Source organism: Morone saxatilis, unplaced genomic scaffold (genome assembly GCF_004916995.1).
Source record: "Morone saxatilis isolate NCDOM2014 unplaced genomic scaffold, NCSU_SB_2.0 Contig24, whole genome shotgun sequence".
Classification (NCBI taxonomy): Eukaryota; Metazoa; Chordata; class Actinopteri; family Moronidae; genus Morone; species Morone saxatilis.
This window is the reverse complement of record NW_023339807.1, coordinates 3,848,418-3,864,661: the sequence shown is the minus strand read 5'-3', so window position 1 is coordinate 3,864,661 and position 16,244 is coordinate 3,848,418. Positions and strand designations below refer to the sequence as shown.

Sequence of the window (16,244 nt, the reverse complement as noted above, 5' to 3'; positions counted from 1 at the left end):
GGGGGGGGGGGGGGGATAAAAAGAGGAACTAGTGAATCATATTGCCTGGTCCCTGTTTGAGTTCACTTCTGGAAAGCTGTAACATTAAGATTCCTGCATGGTGTTGCATCCGCATTGTCGAGCCAAAATCAAATACTAGCAAAAACCGGCACAGTGGTTTTATTTGAACCTACACAGATCAAAAGGACAGCAACTAAATATGAAGGCTGTCTCTGTTACAAGTGGTGGGTGAGTGAACTGTCAAAAAAGTGTTAGCAGTCTGCGGGTCGCACAGGGAGAAACACCAGCATTCACAACCTTAACCTTTCTCACATGGCTGCACTGTGGAAACCTCTTAATACTTCCAACAAGCCCTCCGACAGTCAGTGGACACACAGATCTCTGTTTTACTCAAGGGTTGCTTTTTTATGAAGGGCAGAAATCCCAAAATAACACATCCCCTTTACAGGGGGAAGAACAGAAAATGCAGGTTAAACTGTAGGCTATGATTGTTAGTTTAGAGGAGGAAAAGATGTTAAATAAAAACAGCGTCTGTGCAGCACTTAAGGTATTGAGATTTTATATGTCAGTCTGTATACAGGAGTTCTTGGGCTGCTGCTGGGTTTGGGTTGGGTGCTGTGGTTGGTGGTTGTTGTTGTTGGTTTCTTTTAGCAGCTCTCTGGTGTTGCTGTGAGAGTCCAGCTCAGCGGGGCACACCAGGTTGACATTCTCCTCTGTGATGAAGCAGAGAGGGGAGAGCTCTGCGCTGTGACCCAGGGAGGAGGTGGTGGAGGTGGGGGAGTGGGGAGTGATCACAGCTCCTTGCCCCTGGGAGGAGGACGAAGAAGAAGCGGGGCAGGTCTCCAGGCGGTCGTTCTCCACCTCGGGTAGGGGGCTGACGGTGGCGAAGCGTGTGTGGTAGTCGCCTCCGCCGGAGCCGTGGCTACAGGACGTCTTCATGCTTTCCAGGTCGGAGCAGCTGAACTCGGAGAAGTGGCTGGAGTGAGAGTCGGCCACGGACGGCAGGCTACCGCTCAGCGAGGGGGAGTCAAACTCTGAGGAGTTGGTGCTGCGCTGCTCCAGCAGCTGAGCGTCCATGTCTTCCCGCGTCTCGTTGATCTTGGTGCCGCCGCCGCCTTTCTTGCGCAGCTTGCCTTTGCTCTTTTTGCCCCCTGAGCTAGAGGAGGAGGAGCAGGATGCCTCTTTGGCCCATTTAGTGGAGGTTCCTTTGCCTTCTGAGGAGGTGCAACCGTTGGAGGGGCAGGTCCAGCCACAGCGGCCGACATGGCTGCCGTCATCTACGCTGCTGCTGCCGCTGTGGTGCCGTAGTTTACCGGGTTTGGATTCGATGTCAACCTGGACCTCCATACTGTTCCCATCTCTGGAACACGGGAAGAAGGGGAAAGGATGAGACAAAAAAGGAAGACATTCAAGAGAAATATTGTAAGTACTGTAAGTGGGAGTGTGTGTGGACTTTTGTGTGGAGTATGATTCAGCAATAAGCTTCCAAAGACTTCTAAGAAGCATCATTAGGCATGAGCTGTTGTCACTTCACTTAATACTAAACGTTTCTATAACAAATACTGGATCTCTCACCCTTTATTAAAGACAGAATACACATGCTCAATGGATATCTTATCTCTAAATTATTATTATTAAAAATATAAATGATTTTATGTTCTTCTTCTACAAAGTAATGCAGCATTTCAACAGTCTGGGTCATATCTAACATCAGTACATCATCACCGCAGGTGTGCATTTGATGGATCTTTCACTGCAGTCTGTTTCATGTTAGTGATTTTTGGAAGGACACCAGCAACACAGACGCTCACCTGTCGAGGGGCATGTAGGCGTTAAGAATGGATCCAGCCATTGCTTTGGTGCTAGCGTTGTCGCTGATTGTACCCAGGCTGACAGTGCCAGACTCGCCGCTCAGACTGCAGCGCTCCTTCTGCACATCGGCCTGCACCTCCAGCCTGACAACATGTGAGGGGGAGATTTAGACAATGCGGCAAAGCACCGTGCAGTCCAAAGCTGCACCAACATTTAAATCCAAGGCCATGTGTAGCTGTTTCAGTACCTGTTTAAGTAATTGACCATGGCACTGCCAGAAAGGCTGCCGGTGATGCTGGCTCCGGCTAGGGCCATGGTGGACGCCGTCTCGCTCAGGTTGTCCCTGATGGCCCCCAGACGGTCCATGTGGCTGCCGCTGGCACTCAGGCTGCCCGTTAGTCCCCCGACACTGCCTTCACCTATACTGGGGTTGTTCCTGGTGTCTGCCACTGATGTAGTATCTGTATAGAAGATACCATCATGACATTTCAAAATATAAAAGTAAGGGAGAGAAAATGTAATCTCCTGCAGGAACAAAAGTGTCTGATGAAACAGAAATAGACACAATGCTGGACCGTTAAGAATATTTTTCCAAGAAGCAGTGGGCTTCTGGTCTCACAGAAGAAGCACAAAAAGCACATTTTTCTGTGAAAGTAAAGTGTGAAAGAACACTGTGAGACTAGCACCAGAATTCATTTCAACAGGGACTCAGTAATATATGAGTCAGCAAAAGGCAAATTCTGTTGTTTGCTGACTTGGGCAAAAACACAAAGGGTCACTTCTGGGTGTCGGGGTGGGGGCACTGAAGCTTACCGGTGGCAGCTGCCCCACTGCCAACATTCATGTCATTCTCATCGTCAAACTCAATGCGAACTCCTTTCCCATTTCCAGCTGAGACACCACAACCTCCACTACGGCACAGAGAGATGGGCACCACACCGTACACATAAGCCAGCATGATGGGAACTCCAATGCCTGAGGGGGGAGACAGACAGACATAGAGACATGTTAGACCAAAACAGCAGCAGTGGAGGCCACTTGTTGCTGACGCACACTAGTAATGAAAAACAGTTATCTCCTTCAACTTTCCCATCTTTCTGTAACAGCTCATGAGAAATCCAATTGACTTTGAAAACAAACTTTTGCATAATATGAACTCTAAGATTAAACAAAAGAAATTCTTGAAGCTCGCAAAGTCAAACAAGGATATGTCAATAAAGATCTCCAGGCATGCAGAGAATTAAAGCAGAGGCACAGAGAGGAAGGAGGTAGGAGACGTTGAGACCGACCGACAGTGACTGCAGCCACCACTGGGGACACAATGACAGAGAGAGTCACTCCACCAGCGATCACCAGGTTCCTCTTGTGGTTGGAGATATCCTTGCCTTCATAGCGGTTATGGATCTGACAGAGAGAAGGGGAGCAATGGGAGAAACAGTCAGACAGAGGAAACTGAGGAGTCTAACAATTAGCATCAAAACCAGATAAGAACTGACTCCAGACACCATATGAAGAAGAAGAATGCTAGACCGTACAGTGCTACCAATTCAACATTGTTCGGTTGTGTAATAGGTTAATATCACAGGGATAACATTATTGATTTTCCTTTATCTTTGAGCTGGCTGGTAATTAACTCTGAGGTGCCGGTATGAGCTTCTGTTCGGCTGCGACAGACCCTAAAAACCCATTTTCTTTCACACCTGTGCACACGTATAGTTAGAGAGTGCTATAGCCCAAAAAACGAATGAAGAGCTGATTGCCAGACATTCTCGCAACATGAATTCCTCTGACCCTTCCAGACTTTTTGCTCCGTGCTCCAAGAACAGTTAAACAAGCCTCGGCCAGAACCTCAGTCAGCTTTCTCCTGTCCTGTAAGCAATATTTTTTCCCCTATGATGACATCTTAAGACAGCACATGTTGGCAAAACGCTATCTAACTAGCTAGCTATCTACATCAATTGTTACATTTTACAATTGGTTAAATACTATTAAGAGGAAGTAAAAAAAGCTACTGTGAGTTTGTGAATTTGGAAAAAGCCCCTGAAACAGGGCCAATGGCAGGTCATTGTTGAAGAAATCTTAATGTCACATATCTTGAGGAGCATGGCTGGAAGAAAAACTGGAAAAATGGGTATTATACAAGACTGAAATTACAAATAAGCCCATCAATAGGACCACATAATAACAAAAAAAATAAATGAAAATAATTTTAATGTTGAAAAACTCTTGCAAATAAAGATCTAAGAACTGATTCGGTTGCTGTTCCAAACCAAAAAAACACATATACGAAACAAAATCTGCAAATACGCATTCCCTCTTACTTCCCACAAAGACTGCTTGTTCCTATTATTATAAAATTTCTGCTTTATAAGTCAGCCAACAATGACAAAGTACAGCTGACACATGACCAAGCCGCAAGTAAATGTCCTTGGCCTTCATGTAGTGAGTCACCAAGATTGAGATTTAACATCAATACTGAACAGCTAAGTGTATGTGGAATGCAGGTGATTCATGCTCTGATGTTTCACAAGTGTCATGTGATCACTTGTGGATGTGGTCTGGTTTTGTCGGGGGAGAAAAGGTTGCTGGCTCTGGCTCATTCTTGGCAGGCTCGAGAGGGGAATTCTGGAGAGTCTGAATACTTTCATTTCATTGTAATGTCAAAATCTTATTGGTGAGAGTGAGACTGATGAATGATACTAAACAGCACTGATTGTACACAGACACACAAACACAGCGGGCAGGTTACTGACAAATGACTTCAGCTGGCTTAAGATAACCTAAGAGCCTGGGAAAAATATGTAACAGTGTGCGCTAAATTTGACAATGCAACTAGTTAGTTACTGATTGATGCAGCTTGTTTTCTTCCACAACTGATAACAGTGATATGTACTATAAAGTTATGCAACACTGATAATGTTTACAACTGAAAAGATAGTGCTTTAGAGTTATGGTTTGTGGGTGGGAAAGCAGAGCAGTTATTCAAAACTATTAAATGGAACACCGAGAATCAAACCCTATAACTTTATAATAATCCATACAGTCCGGTGTTTGAACGTTCTGCCTCATCCATGCAGTGAAAACTGTAAGCAGGAAAGCCTCACCTTTCTTCCCACATATACAGGGATGCCAATAATCATAGCGGGGATAGCTATGCCGGCGATGAGTGCGATGCCGACAGGGGCACCCACAAGTGTTCCCAGCTGCCAAAGAATCTTCTTCTTCCTGCTCCATGGCTTCTTTCCCCAGAAAGTACAGCCTGACGGGCTGAGAGAGAGGTAGAGGGGAAAGATTACAGGGTCAATGAAGACAATCAAAATTTCAAAAAACCAATGCAATTTAAGGCCTATTTTACATCCATATTAGCTAAAAAAGTGTGTGTAGAAAATTTGGTTTTGGTTCCATGTCAGTTTTGTTCTGAAGGTGTTGATGAATACAAATTTTTCCCCAAAACGCATTTAAAAGTGAGAATGAAAATCACATTGAGGCCTAAAATTCACATTGTTGAATTTAAGACCTTTTAAGAGCCTGCGGGCACAAATATATTTTCACATTTTTCATACATTCTGTTGATACTGTAATAGGTCTTCATCTTGTTCATCCTTAGCCACACAACTGAGAGAAAAGGACCCTCAGCTTCATGGCTGTTCCAAAAAAACTCAATTTTAAATTTAGATCAGAAACTTTGAGAGGCAGAACAACCAAACAAGTTAGATAGGTTCCTAATCTTACCCACTACTCAGGCAACAAAACTTCCACCACACCGTTTCAACTACTACTACAAGTAGACCAATACACGATTTCACAACAGCAAATATAACTGTTTTTATTGACCTGGACATGAACTAATCACAGTTACAGTGATGCTGACGAGAACATTTAAATAGTGATTTGTTTATACAATTATGTTGGTGACTTTATGCGTCTGTGTGTGTGAAGATCTGCGTATGCGTGTTGACCAACTGACCTCAGGTAGTGCAGGTCTGAGATCTCCTTCATGCAGAGCCAGCAGAACTCACAGCCGCAGACAGCGCAGGTCATGTGGTTACAGCTGCCGTCGTTCATTTTGATGATGTAGGCAGCACAGCGCGGACATGGCTTAATGTCATCAGCTGAAAGGAAGAAAGATGGAAAGAGAATATGATTTCACTGTGCATAATACAGATCTGCTGACTAGTTGTACTACTGCTATCAACAAACCTAGGCCTGGTCATTCAGGTAATATCATCATTTCATTAAGGTGAGAAAAAGAGTGTGTGTGTGTGTGTTGTGTTGTGTGTGTGGTGTGTTTGGTGTGTGGGTGTGTGTGTGTGTGTGTGTGTGTGGTGTGTGTGTGTGTGTGGTGTGTGTGTGTGTGTTCACCAAGCTCACCTGCCAGCTCCACTCTCTTGGCTGTAGCTGAGGGAGGACGAGCGGACCGTCCTCAGGCGGAGGCTCTGGGCCCTCTGCTGTCGTGCTGCGTCACAGGTCTGGTTGGGATGCCACAGCTGCTTACAGTGGTAACAGAACTCTGTGCCGCAGCCCTCCCTGCCGCATGTGATCTTAGGACAGCTGGCACACCCAAAGGCGATCACCGCGTACCTGGTAGAAGACAAACATAAAGGATATCAGACAAAAGATTCAATTAAATGTTCCAAGGTCAGAGGAAAAACAGAGCAGCAACAGTGATGAATACAAGCAAAGCAAAAGGAAGCACATGTAAGTAAATGTGATGCGTATAAAATAAAACTGCAGATGACAAAAAGAGCTGACATTTGAGAAGATGTGATGCAGAACTGTATTCATTCTATTAACAGTTATACCAATGCAGCTGGTTGTTGGCACCAGCTTAATCCATCCTCATATATTGTATTTGATTGTAATTTCATATTAGTGAAATTATAACATGGTAAACAATGACTTTGTCTCCCTCCATCCAAAGGCTGCTGACCTGACTGCTAATCTCACAAGAGACGATATCTTTTTACTTGGAGACCACAAGAGGAGAAAAGGGCAGCGGGGCTATTTTGCACAGGAAATGCCATAAGTTGGTAAATAAGCTAGCTAATAAATAACATGACAAGTATGATGTTAATCTGGGTGGGACATTTTTGTGTACTTATTTTGTATTTAGCAGCATCTGAAGCAGAATCTACAGCTGTTGTCAGTCTGACTAGTCCCCTAGTAGCATGTGTATTTACATGACAGTTGAGATGTGTGACACTTTCAGCTAACAGACAGGAGACAAAAGCAGCAAGCGCTGACAAAGAGACAGTGTTCATAAATAAGAAAAGTTCATCTGTTCAAAGATGACTGGCTGGCTGGATTTCCTGAGGGGAAACCCTGGAGTGTGTGACGTTGTTGTATCTGACTGTAGCAGCAGCCTCCCAGCCCCTCTGTGACTGACCCAAAGATTAAGTTTCAATCACAGAGCTGTGGAGAGCCTGGGAGACTTCCTCCGCTGTGGATCCGTTTACTCTACTGAGGGCTGCGTCTCGAATGCAGAGAGACGGTGAAGAGTCACAGAGACGTGTCAGTCTTATTTAAAATTCGTCTCGGTAAACTACCAGCACTAAACACTACGCAGGCTAAAGACTGGACAGGACTGGAGAGATATTAGGGGAAAGAAGACCACGGCTTTAGCACTGTGGTCGGTGTTTATTATGAAGCTGACGTAACAGAACATCAGATGATCACGGCAGTTTCTGTATCACTACTTCCTCTGAATAGCCATTTTATACTTTTTTAAAACCTCTTAATGTCACAACAGTAACCAGTCCTCTTTCTACACAGCTACATACCTTCACTACCAGAGAATGTACTCAAACATGTTTATATCTGACTACAGCAGTGACAATACACAGATAAACCAATAAACAACCAATGATAACACTGTATTCTATTTAATAATGTCAGATTAATACAGCTACTGCAGGGTTAGGAAATCTAAACAGCAGTATGTTAATAAATGGTGAAAGTGTGAAGGCTTTTTGGTTTGCTCCATCTCATGATTCATTTGGCTGGATGGATGGGAACCTCTCTAATCTCTGTACAAGGTGCACATGATTATGTGGGCCAAATTACAGCAGGCTAAAGCTATTGTTTCCCGGAGGAGGTCGTTGGTTTAAATGTGCCTTCTGTGCATTTCCCAAACTTCTCTGAAACAATGCATGTAACAAACTGAGTAATAAACTGTGTGATGTTGGCCAAAGCCTCTGAGCTGCAGGAAAGACAAACAAGCAAGAGGAAAAGGACAGAGACAAGCTGCAGAGAAATGGAAAAAATAAAATGGAAGGACACTGTAGTTTCCTCTGAACTGCTCTGGGGCTGCAAAAATAAAACGTAGTCTCTCAGCACAAGACATACACATTTGCTGTCTGACAAACATGGACATGAGAGAGGAAGGAAGGACTCTTCTAGAGACAAAAAGCTGAACTCAAAGAAGTAGTACCAACTAAGACTGGCTGAACAAGTTACAGCCAGCTCACCGCATACATATGCATACATTCTGTGTGTGAGGAAACAGCTGTTCAATGATCTGTATACAAACTGAGAATATGTCTGACAAGTTGCTGCTTTTGCTTTGGCATTGGTCTTTTGCTTGGAAGAAAAGAAAAGAAAAAAGGCTGGGCTCTGTTTCACTGATTGCTGCCATCAATTCAACACACTCAACTGGTACGACCACTGATAAGGGTGAAGTAGTAGCAGCGGTGATGGACACGCACAAAAACTACAGCCAAAAGTCAGCCACAAGGTTTAATGAAGGTCAAATGCAATCTCATGTCCAGCTGTTGGCTTGGTGTCAGGGCCCACCATGGACAAACAGATACTGTGGCAGGACTAGAGAAGACCAACATCAATATAATATCAGTATGTATACATGAAATATATCCTGGCTATGCTGTAATATCTCAAAATTCAGGCTAAATGATTGGGATGTTTAGGACGTACGTAGGATGGACCTGCTGCTTTTTAGCTCCAAGAAGAGCAGGAAATCTAAACAGTCTAACCTTGTTTTATGCTACAGCTATTTCAACATTTCTCAAAGCACAATACAACACGTCATGCCTCCCACATTTTTACCCTCAAAATATATTTGCTACTATTCTGGGCAAGGTTACAAAACAGGACATCCCACAAAACAAAACATGCAGCGGCCCAAGTATTCAAGGTTACTATGGCTTCAGAATGTGGTACAAACAGTACCACAAGATAGTGCGATGGGATAGGGGTGTGGGGGCTTTGTAGCCACCTGACCTTAAACAATTCCTGGAAGAAAAGGAAATGGCCGCGAGAGAAAGAGCAAGCAAAGAGAAGGAGAGCTTTTTTTTAACATGACAGAAACTGGTTCATGAAGGCAACCTGACAGTGGTTCTCCCAAATAATAAACCTTTTCAGCAACGTGTGCCTGTGTTCGTGACCCTTCGTCCCTGGATCACGACTGTCACTAGATCTCAATGGTTTATTCTTCCATGCGTATGGCATTTCCAAAATGTTGCAATGATTTCTACTTTTATCATTAAAAAAAAACACAGGCCAATTTTCCATCATAAAGATAATGTATGCATCCTCTCATTTTTCCATAACACAGTCAGCCTGACAGAGAAAACAATGTTTCAATTCAATTTTCAATAAATGGAAAATCTGGACTCCTGCCTACTTTTTTGGGTTATGAAAAGCAAGCAGTTAAGGCACTTTAGACAGACGTCCACTCAGCTCCATTTAAATGAGGTGCTGATTTGATTTGTCAGTTGGTCTGAGTCACCATTTGACCCTGCAGGGCCTCTTCAAAGACACAGTGCAGTGACAGGGTGGGGGAATGGGTGGAAGCCAGCCAACGAGCCATCACTCAGGAAGGGGATTAGACAGCAAAACAGCCCAGCACAACTGGATTACTGTTAGTGGGGCATGCTGCGAGTTAGACAGGCAGAAATTATCTGTCAGATCATGGCCACGGCCACGCAAATATTTAGTGCACCTTCAAACTAATGGACATCAAACTCAAAGGTTGTTGTCATTAATTGTCAGTACATAAATCATAAAGTCACTGCAGGGTCTTTGGCAGAAACTGTTGAAATGACAATGGTTCTCTTTCTGGGGTCTGCAGGGCAAGTTGCTTCTTTTGCTCCTGTCCTTTTTGTCCTCTCGTCATTTCTCGAGTTTTCAGACTGATGTACAATAGCAAATGACAGTACAAGGAATACACACACATAATGAGTCAGGTCAATGATCAGTTTCCACCATCACAGCTAAATTATGAGAATATCATAACTGTAAAAATGAGAACCATCAGACAGCCATAGATGGCTATATTCTTGCAGCTGTTTGTTTTAGCCTTTTGCTGTTAGATAATGGTTTTAAATGTTAATATTCTTTTTTACTGCCCCTTCACACTGGGAGGGGTGCACGTTTTACCATTAACCCAATAGCAACAACAATAAGTACTGCAGTTATATGGTAATTATTCATTAAGCACTCACAACAGTACACGTGTAAGTGGAAACGTTCCGATCACTTCAACAGAACATGCTTTATTGAAGACTCAGAGCATCTAATTATTTTATGACCTGGAGATGGGTGACTCGGTTGTTGGAGGAAAATGTAAGTAAAAAATGGACTGGATGTCTTTGGCAAACACTCGCTAAGATACACATTATACCTTTGGCTAAGTTGTTAGACAAGGTCTCTCTCTTTCTCTCTCTAACTTTATACTTTGACTGAGTCATTCTACGCCTGCTGTATTTTCACATTTTCATTTTCACCTCCAATGGGACACACTTGACCTTATATTGTTTCTATCAAAAACAGTTCCCTAAGGAAACACGTACCCAATTCTCTGTCACACATCACATTCAGATTCTCAAACTGAATATGCAGGCACACATCTGGTAGAAAACACATTTTAGAGAAAAAACTCTATATAATGTGTAATATTGTAATATTTATTTATTTTCTTGGCTTATATGACAGGATCAGTGTGAGCTGACAGTGTATGTCATTTTTGCTGTGTTCATGCGCCATGTATTTAAAATCACTTCTTACCCGCAGTCCGGTGCAGGGCACCAGCGGCAGTCAGGGTCAGCCACAAGCCACCTCCTCAACATGAACTCCTCGTATTTGTCCATGAGCGCCCGGTCACCCAGGATCATGCGGATGTCGTGTGGGTTAAAGCGCTCTGCGCACTCAGGGCAGCTGATGTTGACGCGCGACTCTGAGATCTCAATGCGCAGGTACTGGCGCAGGCAATCGATGCAGGAGCGGTGGTGACAGGTCATGATGTCAGGGAAGCTCTCCCTGGAGTGGCGCAGAAGGCACAGCGGGCACTCCAGTAGCTCTGCCCCCACCCCACCCCCCACCTTGGAGGTGGAGGAGGAGGAGGAGGTAGAGGAAGAAGGCCCTGAGGCATTCTGAGGTGGAGCAGCGCAGCAAGCGAGCAGCAGCAGAGGCAGCTCCGGTCGCGGCCACAGAGAAGAAGGCAGAGTTCTTGTCGTTACACATCTCAGAGTGGATGCTCTCGATGCTGGCGATGCCGTCCACCCCTCCGAGCCCTCCAGGTCCAGTGTGCTGGAGCTCTCTGGACCTTTGGCGCCCCGATTTGGACTCCCGACCTCGCCGTCTGAACAGAGAGGCGAGGGACAGGCGTCTCTTCTTGGGGGCCTTCTTCACAGAGGGCAGAGAGATGGAGGAAGCAGTGGACTGCAGGTCCCGGTCAGAGCCCATCACCCCACCGCTACCACCACCCAACTGCTGGTGCTTCTGCAGGCTCATCTCTCCGGAGGGAGGGGAGGGGTGTGCCAGTGGGGAGCCAGGGCTGGGTAGCCTGTCCCTCACATGTGCAGGGAGGTCTGGGAGTGGGATGGGGCTGGGAGAAGGGGTAAGGTGGTGGATGGGGGAAGGGGAGGGTGGTCCAGGGTGGGGGGACAGGGCTCCGGAGGGCCCGTCTGTGTTTAAGACATGGTGGCTTCTCCTGATCAACCTCGTGGTCACATCTAATAGCCGGATTTTGGCGAAGGGGTGGGGGTCACCTGCGGCGAAACTGATGCAACAGAACCTGGAGAGAGCAAAATTGTGGAAAGGGGCAAGAGAAGGGAAGAGAAAGAGTAAAAGAGTAGGGGGGGGAGAGAGAAGAAAGAAGAGATTTAATAATATGACATTTTACGAACCACCATGAGATTGCAATGAAACATTTTTTATTTAGGCATGCAGAGATTATAAAAGCTCAAAGCAGTCCCTCAAAGTGTTCAAAATAAAAAACTAAATCAACATTTTTGGACAGCAGCAGCTTTATTATTTTTTTCCACCGAAGTGAACCTAAGACGATAAATCACATCACGTTCTGCAGTTCTGAAAGAGAAGGAACATTATTCATTGCATTTGACGGTTTGGTTCATGGTATGGCCTTCTCTAAACATATGGAGGGAAGGAGAGGAGGAGGAGGAGGAGGGGAAAGGAGTTTAATAATTTTCTCAGCTGCAGGCAGCCAGTAGGTACACCATTCTGTCAGGAGTATTTTATGTGTGTGTGTTTAGTGGAGTTAATAATGTGTATTACTCTTCAAGAGATGCATGTGCGTGTCCAAAAGCCCCCACAAATATGACAGGAACACTGATTTAAGCACGCTCTTCTCTCCATAAGGCTTCCTAAGCTATGTAGCAGAGTGAATACTACACACATTTAAACAAACAACGTAGGGTGTGTTTAAAGTCATAAATGTCAAATGAATGCATGTTATTTCTCATATAACAACTGTAAAGCTTTACATTTGAGACCGTCATACATTCATATTTTATAGTTTTGAGTTTCCTTCTTCCCCGCCTGTGCTGGCCCTTTGCTTCCTTTCTTTTGAAGTCATGACCGCACACTGTCAACCAGTGGAACAGCAGGAAGTCTCTGACAGGACTGTGCATCGCAGCTCACAATTGTATGTCCATTAGGGATGAAATGATGCATTTAATTTAACATTCAATGCAGTTCACGATACAGGGCTCATGATATGATTTTCTCAAGATTCATTTAACAAAGTGAAAATTGAAGACAAATCATAAATGACAAGGATTTTTCTTTATCAAATAAAACTTTTTTTTAAAATTCTGAGTATAAACGCAGTAAAAAAGCAAAAGAATTTCTATGTCTTTTCTTTTTAAAAGTGAAACTGATGGTCTTGATCTACTGACACGAGTGACGTTGGTTAGTGGACTATGAGTTTAGATTATTTTCTCAAAGTCTTTTCCGTCTGCAGTCTTTCCTGTCTATATACGGATGTGACTAACATTCCCGAACGATGAACAGGGAATGTGAAGAACAATATACTCTTCAGTGATGTTAGTACTGTAAATTAAAGTTCATTTGGTGGTACAGGTTATTATCAACATGTTGTTAAAAGCATTAAGACTAATCTGAACTGTGATTTGATGAACAACTGTCTTCATAAATAGTGATCCCACTGTGACAGGTTTCCACAATAAGAGATTTACAGTAAACATCATGCCACGCTAATGTCTGCATTGCTGATTTCATGCATTTAATTCCCTGAGTGAGGCCTTCCACTACCGAGCTTATTAAATAAACACTGCAGTATTCCAGTTTTAGACGGTTCCTAACGTTTTGCTCCGTCAGTATCACAAGTGGCAGAGTGCAAGTTTGCATAGCTGATCAGTCACAGAGCGGAGAAGAGAGGACAGAAGGTTGACAACCTTGGACAGTACTGACGCAGAGAGGCAGCGCTCTGTCTGTGCGATCAACAGTGACAAGGCCTGGGCCCACACCGTCCTCTGCTGATAATGGCAAACAGGAGGAAGTGTGAGATAACAACACGACAAAGTAGAGCAAGGGTTCGCTTTGGTAGACCGGTTTCTGACGCAGCTGCAATTCAGATGCTGACTACTCTAACTCACAGCTGCGAAGGCAGTTTGCACAAGTGGATCATATTAAGTTAAACAACCAGTAACTTTGATTTGAGTCTGCCCAACAATGAACAATGCTGTGGCTCCCATGTAACTGGTTAGCTCATCCGTGGGGACAAATGCGTCTGTCAAAGTGCTAGTTTCTGTCAAAGTGCTAGTTTCTGTCAAAGTGCTAGTTTCCCTCTGTTTAACCACTAACAGCCGTAATATCGCTATAACTCATCACCAGACTGCAGAGACAAATTCAGTCATTTTACCTTGCATATCATCGTAACATTGTGACATCTTTACATAGAAAAGAGTTGCTTTCTGCTATCTTCCTGTTTTTAATCTGATATATAGATAAACTTCAATAAAACAGTGTGTTACATTGTGTTACAGCTGAAGAGTTAGGTAACAGATTACAGTAATAAAGACCTAGATTCATATTGTATTCCTTACAAATCCTGAGAATGGATGCTCTTGCATCTGAATTTCGGCAGAACTGTGTTGGGTACATCTGGTAATTTCACAATTTCCTGTATGACAAAACATAAATACTTCTCTGTAATCTCCATGTCTGACTGTGTTTGTGTGTCAGTCCACAAAATCATAATATCAGGACAGATGGCTTCTGAGCCAATCTGATGACTGTTCGGTCCACTTCAGAATTTTGCACATTTGAGAGGGTGAGAGAAACAAAGAGCCAAAGAGAGGGAGACAGAGGGAGACTGTGTAAACTACAGTGCACAGCTGCAGAGGAAAAAGAAGCTACAGCCCGACCAATACCAGATTTTGGGGGTTAGGACTATTGTGTCGTGTTAATATAAAAAGGCACACACCTTTTTGCATTGACTGCTCAAAATGTACCAAATCACGTATGGTAACATATTACTGACTGCATCACCATTCCCTCATTTGCGATAAGTCAACTCCCATGCTACATGGGAGTATAATCAACTGAGGCTTTTCAACAATCCATGTAATCTTGACACAGTTTCCTTTTGCTGTATTTTCATTTTAGTCAGCCCTATATTATCAGATCAAATTGGTCTGAGTAAGTAATTCCTTCTCTTAGACAACCCACTTCTTGAGATGTGTACAGCTTCTGAGGATATCAACATGAGCCAATACCTACAGATCGTGTTCAGAGGCCACAACCTCAACAAACCAACAAAGCAGTGTAAATCTGCATTTTAGCAAAGATCAACCTCATTTAGGCCAAAGAACAAGACTCAAACCTGGCTGAAACTTGCTAAGTGTCCTGGGAATGATTAACCAGGTTAAACCATAGGTTTGCCCCACAGTTTGCCTCACCGCTGCTGTGACTCTACATCTGTGTTGTGCTTTGTATTTCTGGGAGTGGTGATGAAGGAGGTGGAGAAAGAATGTCTGTTATTTTAGGAGAGGGTTGCTACTGAGGTCCAGCTTGCTCACTGGGTGTCCATCCCTGAATGTGTATGTGTGTGTTTATCTGCGTCTTTGGTTACACCTTGGCAATGAACCACGCTGCGCAAACGCACACAGAATAGTGCCAAGGGACACACACACACACACCCATAAACTATGAGCTGGAGGAGCCAACAGAGCATGCTCTCTCACGCATAGTGTACATGTGCATACTTAATAAGCACTTACTGCAACTGCAGTAAAGCAGAACCTCCACAATCTGTCAATCTGCACCGCTGTAGCAAAAGATCAAAAGTAGCACTCAGCACTGAGCACAGCAGCTCTACAGCTGCAACCAAACCACTGACACTAGCAGCACCACACTTCTCTGCTGCTCTCTCTCCCCACAACACCCCCTTCTCTCTCTCCTCTCTCTCCTTCTCTCTCTCCCTCACTCACAGCCAGAGACAGTGATCCCCTCCCTGTTCCACAGCTCTGACTCCTCTTGCTTCGAGCCAGAACTGAAAACAGGAAACTGTGATGTGGTGGGCAGGGCTGGCCTGAGTATCTCCTGCACATATGGAAGGAGGAATGGGATTCAGGAATGACGTCTCTCTCACAGACACACACACAACAGTCAATGTTTTGCACATTTTCAATCCCTGTCTTGTTATGTTGTGACATACATGTAAACACTAGGGGTGGGAAAAATTATCGATTCTTCGATACATCACGATTCTCTCTAGAACGATTCCGTCTCGATGCAGAACACATGTGCGAGTTGTTTACATCCAAAGTTTAGTGCCGACAAAATGGCTGCGAGCGACAAACCTATACGGCCTGCACCAGCTTCTTTAAAAGCTGAGATATGGCAGCATTTTGGTTCTATGAGGTCGATGGACAAGACCTACACTGTGTGTAAGGTGTGTAGAAGTCAAATTAAATAATAATTAAAATACAATCAATCTGCGAAACCACATTTCTCGACACCACTCAGAGTTGGGGGAAAGCGTTTGAAGTCTTATTCTTATAATTGACTAAGAGCAGCTTTTTCTTTAATGACATAGAAAAAAAGATTAGAAAGAAAAGAAAAATGAATCTTTTTTACATACTTCCATATTGTGATAATAGATGATAGATAGATAATAAGGTAGATAATAGATATTAAAATCAGGCATGAAA

General features: G+C 43.9%; 1 protein-coding gene across 1 annotated transcript in view; it reads right to left on the bottom strand.

Annotated features, from left to right (window-relative positions):
- The window catches only part of LOC118335903 (E3 ubiquitin-protein ligase RNF19A-like), a 27,016-nt gene continuing 10,772 nt past the window's right edge, over positions 1–16,244 (bottom strand). Inside the window, 10 exon segments of the mRNA XM_035672401.1 lie at positions 1–1,360; positions 1,812–1,955; positions 2,060–2,273; positions 2,626–2,787; positions 3,102–3,216; positions 4,917–5,079; positions 5,780–5,927; positions 6,188–6,393; positions 10,834–11,223; positions 11,225–11,842. Of these exon segments, the coding sequence (XP_035528294.1) occupies positions 559–1,360; positions 1,812–1,955; positions 2,060–2,273; positions 2,626–2,787; positions 3,102–3,216; positions 4,917–5,079; positions 5,780–5,927; positions 6,188–6,393; positions 10,834–11,223; positions 11,225–11,559 (2,679 nt within the window). The 5' untranslated portion in view covers positions 11,560–11,842 and the 3' untranslated portion in view covers positions 1–558.